At 44.3% G+C, this 17701-nt stretch overlaps 1 protein-coding gene across 1 annotated transcript in view; it reads left to right on the forward strand.

Moving 5' to 3' along the window:
• Positions 1-5902: 5902 nt before the first annotated feature.
• Positions 5903-17701, forward strand: part of phf24 (PHD finger protein 24) — a 53851-nt gene continuing 42052 nt past the window's right edge. Inside the window, exons 1-2 of the mRNA XM_043703194.1 lie at positions 5903-6281; positions 12989-13489. Of these exons, the coding sequence (XP_043559129.1) occupies positions 13121-13489 (369 nt within the window). The 5' untranslated portion in view covers positions 5903-6281; positions 12989-13120. The remainder of the gene's footprint in view (positions 6282-12988; positions 13490-17701) is intronic.

Below are 17701 nucleotides of genomic sequence, written 5' to 3' on the forward strand. Positions count from 1 at the left end.
GGAAAAGCACAGCAGGTCAGACAGCATCCGGAGAGTTGGTGAGTCAATGTTCCGGGTATAAGTCCTTCATCAGAGATGGTTCCAATGAAGGGCTTATGCCCGAAACATCGACTCTCCTGCTCCTCGGATGCTGCCTGACCTGCTGAGCTTTCCCAGCAACTTACTTTTCGATTCTGACTCTCCAGCCATCTGCAGACCTAACTTTCTCCTCGGGATCTTTTATACCTATCTTACATTGAATTGAAAGGGGTGATACCTCTGATAGGCAAAAGCGAGTACTGCAGATGCTGGAAACCAGAGTTTAGGTTAGAGTGGTGCTGGAAAAGGACAGCAGGTCAAGCAGCATCCGAGGAGCAGGAAAATCGACGTTTCAGGCAAAAGCCCTTCATCAGTCCACTGCACAGGGAACTGTCAGTTTGGGGTTTGGAGCTGCAGCCCCAGAAGTGGGTCTCCAACCCTGTTCTCTAACACAGCAGGACGTCTGCTACCCATTGAGTCATGGCTGAATGATGACATTCTCTGCTTCTGGCTCTTTTCAAAGCTGGTGACCTCCTCAACCTTCATCTGCACTTGTCAATGTGAATAGGGTTATTGATTGAAATCCCTGAAACAGCCATGATCGCTACAGAGAGAGAGAGCGAGAAAGAAACATTTGGCAAACTACCAAAAGTGGGAATGTTAGCATTAAGGAGCAGAAATTCAATTTATGTTAAAAATACATCACAGTGTCACAAAGATATCATTACATTTCCTGGATGTAAGTGTTTAAATGTTTCCCATCCCAGAGATAAAGTTAAATTCATACAATATTGAAGCTTAATGCAGAATTCTCACTGGCTGTACACTGGAGAGTGATGCACCTAACACCATGGACAATTTAATCATTGCCAGTCCACCTAACCTGCACATCTTTGGATTGTGGGAGGAAAACCTATGCAGGCATGTGGAGAATGTGCAAACTCCACACAGACAGTCACCCGAGACTGAAATCAAAGCCAAGCCCCTGGCACTGCGAGGCTGCAGTGCTAATCACTGAGCCACTGTGTCATTTCATATCCATCATGGGATTCTTTATCCTGCCATGGTGGGATTCGAACCCAAGTCCCCAGAATGTGACCTGGACTTCTGGACTAATAGTCGGCCAATGCTTCCAATAAAGGCTTTGAAGTTATGGGATTGGCACGGTGAGACTGTGATTAGCATCGCTGCCTCACAGTGTGAGGGACCTGGGTTCAATTCCACCCTCATGCGTATGTCTGTGTAGAGTTTGCACATTCTCCTCGTGTCTGCATGGGTTTCCTCCCAGAATCCAAAGATGTGCAGGTTCAGTGTATTGGCCGTGCTAAATTGCTCATAGTGTCTGAGGATATGCAGGCTAGGTAGATTAACCATGGGAAACGTAGGGTTACAGGGATGGGGAGGGGTCTGGGTGGGGTGCAAATTCAAGGGTCGGTATGGGCTTCTGCACTGTGGGGATTCTATGATTGACAACACTGGAGAGAGCTTTGGGACATCCCAAGATCATGTAAGATGTTATAGAATTGCAAATTATTTGTTTGTCTATCTTTTTTTCCAATCAGTGCCTTGTGACTGTGATACAGATTAATTGTGCATCGCTTTCTGACCAAAGCTTTGTGAAGTGATAGGCTGCTGCCTGACTTTGGGAAGGATCAGGTGATATTTGAATGTTACAGTAACAGACATGGCCTACACTCTCGATTGATGAAGGTTAGTTCACTTTCACTGGCAGGGTGCCAAGTTATTCTTTGAGGAGAAAGTGAGGTCTGCAGATGCTGGAGATCAGAGCTGAAAATGTGTTGCTGGAAAAGCGAAACGTCGACTCTCCTGTTCCCTGGATGCTGCCTGACCTGCTGCGCTTTTCCAGCAACACATTTTCAGCTGCCAAGTTATTCTACCTATCTTCCAGCCTTTCCTCCAGATTTCCTCATCCAAATCATCAACCCTCTCCTCACCAACCCTGGCACTCAATGCAATGCACCGTCTCTACTGGGAATCGACTGAAACCTTCAAGACGAGGATTTTTCTTTGGGCCGTACTAGTGGAAACATCTTCTCCCTGTCCTCTCTCTCCAGGCCTCTCAGTATTCTGTAAGTTTCAGTCAGATCCCCCCCTCATCCTTCTAAACTCCATCGAGTACAGACCCAGAGTCCTCAACTACTCCTAATATGAAAGCCCTTCACCTGCAGGATTATTCCTGTAAACCCCCTCTGGGCCCCCTTTAATGGCAGCACATCCTTACTTAGTCAAGGGGCCGAAAACTGCCCACAATATTCTAAATGCAATCTGACCAGAGCCTTATACAGCCTCAGTAGTCCATCTCTACTCTTGTATTCTGGCTGTCTCGAATTAAATGCTAACATTACATTTGCCTTCCTTACTGTCAAATGACCTTGAATGTTAACTTTAAGATAACCCCTGACTAGGACTCCAAGTCCCTTTGTGCTTCAGATTTTAGAAAATAGTCTACATTTCTAGTCTTCCTACCAAAGTACATAACCTCACACCTTCCTACTTGTATTCCATCTGCCTCTTTTTTGCCATCCTCCTAGCCTGTCCGAGTCCTTCTGTAGCCTCCCCACCTCCTAAACACTACCAGTCCTTGCACCTATCTTTGTGTCATCAGCAAACTTAGCAACAATGTCCTTGGTTCCTTTGTGCAAATCATTAATGTATAACGTGAATAGTTGTGGTCCCAAAACTGACCGTTATGGAACTCCACCAGTCACCAGCTGCCATCCTGAAAAAGACTCCTTTATCCCCACTCCCATCCTTCTGCCAGTCAGTCAATCCTCTGACAATGCCAGTATCTTTCCCCTAACACCATGGACTCCTTTCTTACTTAATAGCCTCCTATGCAGCACCTTGTCAAAGGCCTTTTGGAAATCCAAATAGATCACGTCTAACGTTCTGACTTGGAAAAAAGGGAAACAGAATTAATTCAAATAAATCTCTTAAAACCCGGTCAGAAACGCTGGAATTATTTTGCAGGATAGTCAGTGATGGAGGAGAAAAGATTGATTGATATTTTGGATGTGAATCACCCTTTTTTTCTGATAAGGCTAGTTACTATCTATTTTTCCAACAATTGTCCAATTTCCTTTTGAACATTTAGAGTCATAGAGATATACAGCACAGAAACAGACCCTTCAGTCCAGCTCATCTGTGCTGATCACACATTCCAATCTGCCCTCGTCCCATTTACCAGCATTTGACCCATATCCTTCCAAACCTTTCTATTTGTATACCCGTCCAGATGCCTTTTAAATATTGTAACTGTACCAGCCTCCACCATTTCCTCTGGCAGCTCATTCCATACATGCACCACCTTCCGTGTGAAAAGGTTGTCCCTTAGGTCCCTTTTAAAATCATTCACCTCTCACCTTAAACCTCGCCCTCCCCCCCATTTTTGGACTCCACTACTCTGGGAAAAGACTTTGCCCTAATGTCATCATTTGATTGAGGGTTAATATATTGCAGTGGATTCCTCTGTTCTTTGTTGGACATTGCTTTGCTGCTTTTTGCACCTCATACCACAGAGGGTCACTGACAGTCCAGTGCATTGCTGGCCTGGAGACTCCCACCCCTAAAGAGAGGTCCATGAGAGATTAGTGCCCCTCCCACTAGGCTGCAGCTGATATCCACATAGTCGCTTTAAGTTCTGAGGTTGCTTTAAGCTTTGCACTAGAACAGTTTGAAATTACAGGATTCCCTGTTCTCCTGGGGATAATGATCAAAGGTCAGATCAAACAACGAGCCGACTGCATGGTGAATAATAACAAGATGAGAGAGAGTGTGATAAGGTTGACTGCTGCAAAGGGTGAGAAAACATCACACAGACTAACAGAGAGCGTCCAGGACTGATACAGGCCATTCGGCCCAACAGATTGTGCTGCTGTTCACACTCTACCTGAGCCTCCATCCATTCCAGTCATTCCTCTTCAGCTCATCCATCAGCATATCTTTCGATTTTGTTGCTGGCTTGAAGGTTTATTGAGCTTCCCTTTATATTCATTCAATTCCATTTCAGTCGTTGAGCCTGGTTTTGACTTTTGTAGATTTTGGAATCCATCATAGGTCAATATAAATGATGGGGGAGAATGCAACCATTTTTGTGAATGGGTTATCACTAAGCCATTCTGCTGGAACACCTGCAATACAAGGTGTATGATTTATTTATGTTCTAATATTATTTATTTTAGAGTTTGGATTTTGATCCAGTGGCATGTGGATTTGTTATTTCATGATTAATCTTTAATTATTTCTGTAGCTGTGGGGATTTCTTTTAAAACACTGTATGACAAGGAGATGTCCTGGAATGCAATGGGTTTTCTTTCCATTGAGTGAGTTTTATGAGTGAATAGAATAAACAATTGCACATTAGACTTCAGGGAAAAGGATCCAGACATTGTGTTTTAACCCAGGGGTTACATTTATAGCTTACGGAAAGCTGTTTTATTTACAAGTTTGCAATAGCCTTAGCAGAAGTTGAATTAATTTGGAACTGAAATCTAATCATCAATGATGGAGACCCTGAAAAGTCATTGATCAAAATAGAAACCCATCTGATTCACTGATGTTCTTCAGGGAAGGAAATCTGTCATCCTTACCTGGTCTGGCCTGCATGTGACTCCAGGGCCATAGCAATGGGGTTACTCCCGAATGTCCTCTGGTTTTGTTGAGGGAGACACACATTCAAGGGCAATAAATGTCAGCGACACCCAAATCTCCTGAAAGAATAAGTTAGAAGAAGACAGAGACTATGATTGTTTGCTTGAGGGCAGAGAAGTTCCCAGAAGAGGTTTGGAAGCAAGGAGGGTCTTGATTGGGAAAACTGGGAAACACTCTGCCTTCTGGATAACAGGCAGACATTAACTGGAATCGCAGAATTGTTTCAGTGCAGAAGGAGGCCATTTGACCCATTGTGTCTGTGCTGGTTCTAATACCCAACCCCAATCTCCTGCCTTCGCTAACCCCCCCCCCCCCCAACAACCCTGCACACCATTGGGTGGCACGGCGCCAGAGACCCAGGTTCAAGTCCTACTGTCTGTGTGGAGTTTGCACATTCTCCCCGTGTCTGCGTGGGTTTCCTTCAGGTGCTCTGGTTTCCTCCCAAAGTCCAAAAATGTGCAGGTCAGGTGAATTGACCATGCTGAATTGCCTGTAGTGTTAGGTGAAGGGATAAATGTAGGGGAATGGGTTTGGGTGGGTTGCTCTTCGGAGGGTCGGTGTGGACCTGTTGGGGCGAAGGGCCTGTTTCCACACTGCAAGTAATCTAATCTAATAATTTCTATTCAAATAAAAGTTCAAATAATTGGGGGAGAGGAGGAGAAAGGAACTGAGAAGTGGTGGAAGGATGGTTAGACGTTCATATGAGGAATTTCTAACTCCCAGCATTAGGAGGAAAACCTGGAGGTGGCGTTGATTGAATAGCCCCAGGTGGTACGGTGGCTCAGTGGTTAGCACTGCTGCCTCACAGCGCCAGGGACATGGGTTTGATTCCAGCCTTGGGTGACTGTCTGTGTGGAGTTTGCACATTCTTCCCGCGTCTGCATGCATTCCCTTCGGGTACTCCAGTTTCCTCCCACAGTCCAAAGATGTGCACTTCAGGTGAATTGACCGTGCTAAATTGGTCATTGTGTTAGGTGCATTAGTCAGGAGTAAATACAGGTTTGGGGGTTGGGTCTGGATGGTTTACTGTTTGGAGGGCCGGTGTGCCTGTTTCCATACTGCAGGGGGTCTAATCTAATCCTCCACAGAACCAGCAAGGCACTGACGGGCTGAACGGTCTCATCCTGTTGCTGTAAGATTCTGCTTTGTGATCCTGGGGATGAGGGGGAAACATTGCCCCAGTGTCGCCCCCCTGTGAATATTCACACCGCACAGCCTGTTCAGTCAATTAGGGGATGGAGGAGTGGATCGAGCTCTTGTGAAAATGGATCTTCCCTGAGCCGCAATCAACGCTCCTGTCGGTGAGCAGTGTCGGAGTGGGAGTGCAGGGAGCTAACACTTCATCAGTGTGTTGCAGAGGGACAGAAGGAGGGAGGATACGTTTCTCCAATTAGAAAACGCCTCCCTCCTTTGGAATCGGTGCAGACTGACCCCTAACTTGGATATAAAACTGAAGCAGAAACAGACCAGTTCAGAACTGCCCACCTCCTGCACAATAACAGAATGGGATTTACCTTTTAATCGGGAGAAAAGAGGCAGCACAATCACATTCGCTTGGCTCAACCCAGCAGGACAGGACAAGGAAGAGAGCTGTAAGTCAAGCTTGTGCTGTTAAATTTAACATGCATAGAATATAAATGTTTAAGAAATGCCAATTTATGTGGACAATTTTTGATTTCCTGAAGGATCTCTCTTCAGGGTGAAAGTGACAAGGTTACTTTCAACTTGGTGACTGGATCGAACTCTAAGTAAATGTCACAATCTCTAAGCCCACTCGTTAATTTAACACTGAAGTGATTATCCAACAGAGAGTTGGCCGCGTGTATCGATTATTTATCAAACGGGTTCCCAGGAAATGAATAATGAACAGAAATATGTAACTGCTTTGAAATGGATGCTGCCCTGAGGCAGGAGCTGTCAGGATGGGTTTGGGGGCGGGGGCACTTATGTAAGGCAGCCAGCAGAGGGAGATGGTCATAGTGTGGCTGGGCTAGGAGAGAGGGGGTAAGGAGGTGTGCAGGACACGAAGAAGATGGGGGAGAAAATGAGAAGTGGGTAAATGGGGATAGGAGGGGAAGAAGGAGAGAGACAGAAATGAGGAAGGAATGATTGAAAAAAAAATCTGGCAAAGTTTAAAGGGGAAATATTGACAAGAATGGATTGCCACTCACTGGGAGAAGAGCTGTTATAAATGAATCCCCGTTTTTGGAAAAAGCAGAAATGATTTTGAATTAAAGTGAAGCAAATCTGAGAGATATTTCTGCCCAAGTTATGACTTCACAATGTGAACAATTCTCAGGAATAAATATCCCATCATTCACACCAAGTGTTTGGAAAATATATAAATCTGAGATTAATCCACCCCAAAATATTATAACTTTCTTTTATGCACTCATGAGACGCGGGTATTGGTGGCTGGGCCAGCATTTATTGCCTGTCCTTAGTTATCCAAGAGAAGATGGGGGTGAACTGCCTTCTTAAATCATTGGTATGCTGTGAATTGACACAAAATATTGGTTGGGAGGGAGCAGCAGGATTTTCAACCAATGACACTTAAAATGCAGCGATATATTTCCAACTCAGGATGGTGAGCGGCTTGGAAGGGAGTGTGCAAGTGGTGATGTTTCCATGTATCTGCTGCCCATGTCCTTCTAGATGGAAGAGGTTGTGGGTTTGAAAGGTGCTGCCTAAGGATCTTTGGTGAATTTCTGCAGTGCATCTTGTAGATAGTACACACTGCTGGTACTGAGTGGAGGGAGTGGATGCTTTGTGGATGTGGTGCCAATCAAGTGGCTGCTTTGTCCTGGATGGCGTCAAGCTTCTTGGGTGTTGTTGGAGCTGCAACCATCCAGGCAAGTGGGGAGTATTCCATCACACTCCTGACTTGTGCTTTGTAGATAGTGGACAGGCTTTGGGGAATCAGGAGGTGAGTTACCCATGGCATTATTCCTAGCGTCTGACCTGCTCTTGTAGCCACTGTGTTTATATGGCAAGTCCAGTTTAGTTTCTGGTCAAATGCAGCTCCCAGGATGTTGGTAGTCTGATTTCCCTTAATTTGTATTGCTAGGGACCAGTCAGTTTTCCTACCCTTTGCTCACAGAAATGGTTGAGGACAGTGGAACAGATTGGTAGCCACTGGTATTGGCACAAGTTCTCACTATCCTGACTAAACAAGTGTTGTGAATGCATGAGTCTGCGCTGATGAGATGTCAGACTTTTAGGGCAATTACTCGATCTCATCTCTTGTGTCCTCTGCATTCCCCTCACCAGTCACTAACACAACAACTTGTATTCACATAATGCCATTCATTTAGTGAAGTGCCCAAAGGCACATCAATCAAAATTTGCTTTTGAGCTACATAAGATGATGTTACAGATGTTTGTCCATCTTAGAGACTCTTAAAAAGAAAAAAAAACACAAAGTGCTGGAGAAACTCAGTCGGTCTGACAGCCTCTGTGGGAAGAGAAACAGAATTAACATTTCGAGTCTGGGATGACTTTGTTTCAGATTCCCAGCATCCACAGTAGTTTGCCTTGATTTGATAGTGTATCAAAAAAAAGGGAAAGTGAATGCGTGAAAAGGAGAAGTGTAGAGAGGGATTTCTTGATCTCCAGCCAATCGTAAATGTTCAAGGGAATGTTCGAGGGAGTGCAGTGATCTTGGAGGGTTGAGAGGCTGGGGAAGTATACAGCGATAAAAAAGAGGGCAAGGGGATGAGAGGTTTGCAAACCAAGACGAGAATTTTAAAATTGCAGTGTTGCCAGACCCAAAACCAAGCTATGTCCATAACTGTAGCTGACAGGTGAAATCATAACTGAAATATTGGCCTCTTTCTCGAATGGGTTGGATTACAAAGAGTTGGAGGCTGTATAATGATTAGATAAAGGTCTATTTAGAAGCCCATTGAGAGGCAACAGTCAGCTCTGCTACCCACCATTGATCAGGAAGGAGAGATTGGCTTTGGAGTTGGCCCAATGTAAGTTCAGAAGAATGACACCTGGGTTTACTGAGTACAGGGTGCATCACCTTGTGTTCAGCTCACTGTAGGAAAGTATTGTGGATCAGCTGTTCAGGCAGGTTGCCACACACCTCTGCGACAGGTGGGACTTGAATGCAGGCTGAGAGGCAGGGACAGTACCACTGTGCCCCAAAGATCCTCTGCTCGATATAGAACCTTCCGAGGTTGGTGGGCAGCACAGGATGGGGTCACTCATTGAAGCAGATAACATTGTTTTGATTTGATAAGTTTCTGTTCTATTCCTATAATTCCTATTAATGGTTTGGTTTGTGTTGCTGTTAGTGTCCCACCTGGGACTGTTTAAAATGTTAAAGTTTCATATTATAAGATTAGAAAGTTAAGTGTCACTATTAGTGACAGCGTAATGGGGCATAACATTGAAATTAAAACCTGTCTGTTCAGGCAAGTCTTCATCACAGGGATTCATAGACACCCTACAGTGTGGAAGCAGGCCATTTGGCCCAACAAGTTCACACTGACCCTCCAAAGAGTAACTGTCCCAAACCCATTCCCCTACAACTCTACATTTACCCCTGACTAATGCACCTAACCAACACATCCCTGAACACCATGGGCAATTTAACACAGCCAACTTACCTAACCTGCACATCTTTGGATTGTGGGAGGAAACCCACCCAGACATGGGGAGAATGTGCAAACTCCATACAGACAGTTGCCTAAGACTGGAATTGAACCCGGGTCCCTGGTGCTGTGAGGCAGCAGTGCTAACCACTGAGCCACTCACACTTGGACATTACCATCTGTCTCCTTGTAAAACAGCTGAAGGTTCTTAGTTCAAATTTCAAAATTTTGAGATGGGTAGAATTATAACTGCAGAAGGCAACTTGAGCTTCGTCGGTGGGTACATAAAGTGAGAATCTAACTAAATGGCAGACCAAACTTCAGGGCCCTCTTTCTGCTCATATCAACAGAGAACAGGAGCAAATACATAATCAGGAACAGGAGTAGGTCACTCAGCCCCTCTAACCTAAGCTGCTATTTAATCACATTGTACATGACCGGATTGCCTGCCCATCACCACCACTCACCGCCCATTTATCTTTCACCCCCTTGGCTATCAGGAATTTTGAGCTGTGTCTCAATTACCCAGCAGAGAGTTTCTGAAGTGGACTCTATTTATCCACTCAAAGGATGTGGTCATCATTGGCTGGCCAGCATTTATTACCCATATGTGACTGCCCTTGAGAAGGTGGTGGGGAGCTGTCTTTTTGAACCATTGCAGTCCATGTTCGGTAGGTTGATCCACAATGCCATTAGAGAGGGAATTCCAGAATTTTACCTCCGTGACACTGAAGAAACAGCAATATATTTCCAAGTCAGGACGGTGAAGGACTTGCAGGGGATGCTGTTCCCATGAATCTGCTGTCTTTGTCCTTTCAGATGGAAGTGGTTGTGGGTTTGGAAGATGCTGTCTAAGGATCTTTGGTGAACTTCTGCAGTGTAAATTGTAGATAATACATAGCTGCTGCTACCCTGGTGGTAGAGGGAGTGGATGCTTTGTGGATGTGGTGGCAGCTAGCTGCTTTGTGTTAAGAATGGTGTTAAGCTTCTTGTGTTGTTGGAGCTGCACCCATCCAGGCAAGTGAGGAGTATTGCATCGCATTCCTGACTTGTGCCTTGTAGATGATGGACAGGTTTTTGGGGAGTCAGGAGGTGAGTTACTTGCTGCAGTATTCCTAAGCTGTGACCTACTGTTGGAGCCACAGTATTTAAGTGGTGAGTCCATTTGCGTTTCTGATCAATGATAGCCTCGAGTGCTGGGCTTGAGAACAACAGGCACCAAGATTGAGCTCTGGGCTTTCTAATTGGGCTAAGGTTCTGTTACAGAGTGGGGTGGACATGGCAGACCAATTCCCATATGTCAACACCATTTGTAATTCCACCAGCGTCCTTCTTAATGCCCCTGGTGACAGCGCAGTTTCTATTGTTTGTGTCCACGCCCTGAGTAGACGGTTTGGGAGTTCTAGTCTCCCATGAACACTTAAGCTCATCCTCCCAGGCTGATACGGTGGTGCAGTGCTGAGGGAGTGCCACACGAGCAGAGGCAATGCTCTTCAAGTGAGACCATAAGACCGCAAGGTATCGGAGCAGAAGTTGAGTTTGCTCTGCTATTCAATATGATCATGGCTGATCCTCTGTCTGAATGGCACATTCTCATTTCTTTCCCATATCCCTTGTTCCCTTTAAAATACTTTTAAAAATGTATCCATCAATTATAGAGTCATATAGCAAGAAACAGACCCTTCAGTCTAACCAGCCAATGCTGAACATAATCCCAAATTAAACTAGTCCCACCTGCCTAGTCCTGGCTCATACTCTCCCAACCTTTCCTTTTGATGTACTTAGCTAAATGTCTTTTTAAACATTGTAACTGTGCCCACATTCACCACTTCCCCAGAAAGTTCATGCCAGAAACAAACCATCCTCCATGCAAAAATGTTGCCCCTCATCTTTTTTTTTTAAATTCTCCCCTCTTACCTTAAAAATATGCCCCCAATCTTGAAATCCCCCATCCTTGGGAAAGGACACCTACATTAACCCTATCTATTGTCATGATTTTATAAGCCTTTACAAGGTCACTTCTCAACCTCCTATGCTCCAGTGAAAAAAGTCCCAGCATTTCCAACCTTTCTTCAACAGCAACAATCTGGCAATTCGCTTCTAAGCCCCCTCTTGAGTTGAATAATCTCCTTCCTATAACAGAGTGACCAGAACTGTACTCCAGAAGAGCCTCACCAATGTCCTGTACAATCTCAAAATGACATGCCAACTCCTGTACTCAAAGGTCTGAGCAATGAAGGCAAGAATGCTAAATGTTTTTTTTAACTACCCTGTCTACCTGTCTCATAAACTTTAAAGAATTATGTGCCTGAACCTCTAGGTCCTTCTGTTCTACAACACTGCTCATAACCCTGGCATTAATTGTATAAGTCCTGTCCCTGTTTGTTGTACCAAAATGCAATACCCCACATTTAGCCAAATTGAACTCCATCTGCTGTTTTTTAGCCCGTTGACCTATTTGATCAAGATCCCTTTGTAATCTTAGAAAACTTTTATTTGCTGCCTACAATGTTGGCAAACTTACTAAACCTGTTTTCTATATTCTCATCCGAATCACCCGGTCTTGAAGTAATGAAAGGACAAATGAGAGATTGACCATGAGCTGAGCTGAGATGGGGGCAGGGTGGGTGTGTTGGGTAATGCTGTAGATGTGGAAATAAGTGTCTTGCTGAGGGTGTGGACATATGTCACGCTTAATTCTACACAGCACACAGGACATTCATTTGCAAGTCATTTTTGTTGTTTTTTTAGATTAGATTAGATTACTTACAGTGTGGAAACAGGCCCTTCGGCCCAACAAGTCCACACCGCCCCGCCGAAGTGCAACCCACCCATACCCCTACATTTACCCCTTACCTAACACTACGGGCAATTTAGCGTGGCCAATTCACCTGACCTGCACATCTTTGGACTGTGGGAGGAAACCGGAGCACCCGGAGGAAACCCACGCAGACACGGGGAGAATGTGCAAACTCCACACAGTCAGTCGCCTGAGTCGGGAATTGAACCCAGGTCTCTGGCGCTGGGAGGCAGCAGTGCTAACCACTGTGCGACCGTGCCGCCTTCACGGTTGTTGTTCGTTCACATGACGTGGGTGTCACTGGCTGAGTCAGCACTTATTGCCCATCCCCAATTGCCCAGAGGGCAGTTCAGTGTCAATCACATTACTGTGGGTCTGGAGTCACATGTAGATCGACCAGGTAAGGTCCTGAAAGGACATTACTGAATCAGATGAGTTGAAGTACTGAAGGAGAGTCACTCTAGATTTGAAATGTTAAGACTCTTTCTCTCTCCGCAGTTGTTGCCAGACCTACTAAGTTCCTCCAGCAATGTCTGATCTTAATCTCCAAGATGTTATTCTGACCTGGCTGATTTACAACAATCGACAGTAGTTACACAGTCACCATGGGTTATCTTTTTAAATTTCAGATTTATAAACAGATCCAATTCAGATTTCACCACCTGTCACAGGAAGGGTTTGAACTCACGCATCCAGACCATTAGCCTTCAGTTCGAAATTACCAATCCCATGCTTTACCATAATGCCACATCTCCCCAGAGTAAGAGCTAGGACCAGGTCTTATTTAATTGCTCTGTTGAAGAACTAGCAGAGGCGCATTGGGCTGAATAGTCTCTCTCATCAAATGATTCTAGGATGTGGAATAAATAATTACTCTCTTTCTGTTTTTTTTAAACAGGTGGCTATAATAATTTTATGATCAGTCCACAATATCGACGGGATGATCGTGTAACTGAGCAATTTGTCCAGTCTTTATAGACACATGGTGAAGTAGAGTAGGTCTTGGTGTGTGCTGCCCCTCAGACTGACTATGGGTGTTCTAATGTCCAAGAAGCAGACAGTGGAGCAGGTGCAGAAGGCCAGTGTGGTGGTGTCGGCTTTCAAAGACGGGCTGAAGGACAAGGGGTCAACCAGGAACCGGGCTGAGCCACCCCGGAGCAAGCCAGAGGTCGAGGAGACTAGTCAAGGACAGGACGAGGAGCTGGCTGGAGGATTGGAGCCCAAGACACAGGAGGCAAAGAAGAACCAGGCAGCTTGGGAGAGGCTGAGGGACGGCAAAGGAGTGGAGCCTGAGGATCTGGAGTGGAATGACCGGGCTACTCCACCCGCCTTCAATAGGCCCAAAAGACAACTTGGAGATGACGAGTCGATTGATATTAACCTGCATGAGAAAGAGGAGGTAGGATTAGAGTTTCATTAGCCATCCCTTCCCCACTCTTGACCTCTCTGTCCTTGTTCTGCTGCATTATTTCGATGAAGGTCAATGGAAGCTTGAGGAACAGCATCTCATCTTTCAGTTTACTGCCTTCTGGACTCAACTATGATTTCAATGTTTTCAGACTGTAATTTCTGTTTCCATTTCCTTTTTCCAATTTTTGCTTTTATTTTTGAGTATTTCATTTTGTTTTTGAGCTGCAGCTGACAGTGGTGATCCTGCTGTTGCCATTCGCACCTCCTCTGTACCCATCCTTTGCTCCTTGATTTGTTCTGTTCCCATCTCTTTAACATACACATAGTTATTAGTTCATACAGAACCTGAGTATTTCTGGAAAGGTACATTCTTGCCAAAGCTTGCAGTCGTCAGGCCAGTTTGCGAAAATATCAATAAAGTGAAAAACCAATAGTTATACTGTATGTGAGAAGGGTGCTGATTGGTTGACAAGTGGACTGTGGGAGGGGTGTTGCCATGAGGAGTGCAGCACTTAATGATCATCGAGTCAAGTTTTGCCTGGTTTAACATTTAAACAAAACCTGACATTTAACTGTCATTATCATTTACTGCTGCATTCTCCATGGCAATGCATCTAGCAATCAGAGATGGCCATCATTGTTGGGCTGAAGGGTCTGTTTCAATACTGTAGGGAATCTACTCTAATCTGAAATGCCAACTGTTTCTCTCAGTACAGATCTTGCCAAACCTGCTGAGTATTTCCAGCAAATTTTATCATTATTTCAAACTTGCAGCATCCACTCTATTTTACTTTTTCTTTCTTTTTAATGACATGGTTATTCTAGATTAGTACAAGTCATTGCAAAATTTTAGAATCCCAATGGATGAATCCCTTCCCATTCACTGCCACCATTCCAATGGCTTAAACTCCTCCCCCATTCACTCACCACTTTCTTAGTGAAGAAATTTCTCCTCATCTCAGTCCTGAAAGGGTTACCTCTTATCCTTGAACTATGACCCTGGTTCTGAACCCTGCTCCCCATCAGGAATATCCTTCCCACATCTAATTTGTCTACTCCTGTTAGAATTTTACAGGTTTATATGAGATTTCCCCCCATTCTTCTAAACTCCAGTGAATATATTCCTAGGAGAAAGTGAGGACTGCAGATGCTGGAGATCAGAGCTGAAAATGTGTTGCTGGAAAAGCGCAGCAGGTCAGGCAACATCCAAGGAGCAGGAGAATCGACGTTTCGGGCATGAGCCCTTCTTCAGGAAGGGATCATGCCCGAAACGTCGATTCTCCTGTTCCTTGGATGCTGCCTGACCTGCTGCGCTTTTCCAGCAACACATTTTCAGCTCTGAATATAATCCTAACTGACTCAATCTCTTCTTGTATGTCAGTCCTGCCATCCCAGGATTAAATTTGGGCAAGTCTTCATTGCACTCCTTTAGCAGCAATAACATCCTCCTTTAAATAAGGAGATGAAAACTACATACATTATTCTAAGTGTGGCCTCACCAATACCCTGTATAATTGCAGCAAGACATCCTTGTTTCTGTGCTCGAATCTTCTCGCTATGAAAACCAACATATAGTTTGCCTCCTTTATTGTCTGCTGCACCTTTGCATTTACTTCCAGCAACTGGTGCACGAGGACACCCAGATCTTGTTGAACATTCACTCCACCTCTCAATTTACAGCCATTCAAATAATAATCTGCATTCCCATTTTTGCTTCAAAGTGGATATTCTCCCATTAATCCACATTGTACTGCATCTGCTCTGCATCTGCTCACTTACTCAGCCTGTCCAAATCACACTGCAACATCTCTGCATCCTTCTCACGCCTTGCCCTTCCAACCAGCTGTGAGATATCTGTAAATTTTGAGATACTATAGAAACATAGAAAATAGGTGCAGGAGTAGGCCATTCGGCCCTTCAAACCTGCACCACCATTTGATATGATCATGGCTGACCATGCAATCTCAGTATCTCATTTTCACCGTCTCTCTCGATACCCCTTGATCCCTTTAGCTGCAAGGGCCATGTCCATCTCCCTCTTGAATATAACTAATGAGCTGGCTCCAACATCTTCCTGTGGGAGAGAATTCCACAGGTTCACAACTCTCTGAGTGAAGAAATTCTTCCTCATCTCAGTCCTGAATGGCTTGCCCCTTATTCTTAGATTGTGACCCCTGGACTTGCCCAACATCGGGAACAATTTCCTGGCATTTAGCCTGTCCAGTCCCAATAGGATTTTATGTTTCTGTGAGATCCCCCCGCCCAATTCTTGTAAATTTCAGTTGAGTACAAGCCCAGTCCATCCAATCTTTCCTCATATGTCAGTCCTGCCATCCCAGGGATCAGTCTGGTGAACCTTCGCTGGACTCCCTCAATGGCAACAATTTCCTTCCTCAGACTAGGAGACCAAAACTGCCCACAATAGTCAAGGTGTAGCCTCACCAAGACTCTGTATAACTGCAGCAAGACATTCCTACTCCAATACTCAAATTCTCTTATTATGAAGGCCAGCATGTCATTAGCTTTCCTCGCCACCTGCTGCACCTGCATGCCAAACTTCAGTGACTGTTCCACCGTGACACCCAGATCTTGTTGCACCTCACCCTTTCCTAAATGGCCACCATTCAGATAATAATGTCTTTCTGTTTTTGTGACCAAAGTGTTAACCTCACATTTATCCACATTATATTGCATTTGCCAAATTTTTGCCCACTCAACCAGTCTGTCCAGGTCACCCTGCAGCGTCTTAGCATCCTCCTGACAAGACACACTGCCACCCAGCTGAGTGTTATCTGCAAATGTGGAGATATTTCATTCAATTCCTTTGTCCAAATCATGACTATATATTGCAAACAGCTGAGATCCCAGCACTGAACCCTGCGGTACCCAACTCGTCATTGCCTGTCACTCTGAAAATGACCCATTCATTTCATCTCTTTGCTTCCTGTCTTCCAACCAGTTCTCTATCCATGTGAGTACATTACATCTGATACTATTATATAACATACCCTTATCTAAATCACTAAGATATATTGTGAATAGCTGGGCTCCAAGTATGATCCCTGTGACCCCCCACTAGTGACTTCCTGGCTTTCAGAACACATTTATTCCTGTTTTTGTTTCCTGCTCACCAATTTTCTATCCATCTCAATACACTACCCTCAATCCAATGCTCTTTAATTTACACATTAATCTCTTATGTGAATTTTGTCATAGGTCTTCTCAAAGTCCAAATACACCACCCAATGGTTCCATTTGATTGACTTTACTATTACATCCTTGAAGGAGTCCAGGAGATTTGAGGAGCATGGTTTCCCTTTTGCAAATCCATGCTGATTTGTGTATGACTCTATATCACTGATTTCCAAATGCTCTGCTATAAAATCATTGATAGTGGTCTCTGGCAACTTCCCAACTACTGACTCACTACTGATTTAGACTCGCTTATTTATAATTCCCTCTTTTCTCTCTCTACCTTCTTTTTTAAAAAAATAGAGGGATTACATTAGCTACTCTCCAATCTGTAGGAACTGTTTGAGTCTATAGAATTTTGAAAGATGATCACCTATGCATTCACTGTCCCTACGGCACTTCCCAAGAACTCTAGGTCATAGATTGTCAGGCCCTGGGAATTTATCAGCCTTTAATCCCATCAATCTCTCCTATACCATTTCTCTCCTCATGCAGGTTTGCTTCAGTTCCTTCCTCTGACTAAATCTTGTGTTCCCCATCATTTCTGGTACATTACTGTTTCTTTCTTTGTGAAGAGAGAACTAAAGTATGAATTTAGTCCATCAGCCATTTTTTTGTTCTCTGTTATAAATATTCCTGTTTCTGACTGGTAGGGGTCCACGTTAGTGTTCATCAATCTTTTTCTCTTTACATATCTATAGAAACTTTTACAGTGAATTCTTATGTTCCCCACAAGCGTATATTCTCATACTCGATTTTCCTTTACTGAATCCATCTCTTGGTCTTCCTTTGCTAACTTCTAACCTATCAAGTCAATTTCTTTTCCAGTTTGTATTTTGCCCTTTGAGTTCACTTTTACTGAGTCCTGTATTTCACTAAATGAGATAAATGTCAAGAAATTCTGAATAAAATTGGGAATGGGGCAGACCGATGGTAAATTAAATTCAAAAAGAGAAAATAAAAGGATTACGCAATGGCCTATGAAATCTCCTGAGGCGCTATTACTGAA

Source organism: Chiloscyllium plagiosum, chromosome 2 (genome assembly GCF_004010195.1).
Source record: "Chiloscyllium plagiosum isolate BGI_BamShark_2017 chromosome 2, ASM401019v2, whole genome shotgun sequence".
In the NCBI taxonomy this organism is placed as follows: domain Eukaryota; kingdom Metazoa; phylum Chordata; class Chondrichthyes; order Orectolobiformes; family Hemiscylliidae; genus Chiloscyllium; species Chiloscyllium plagiosum.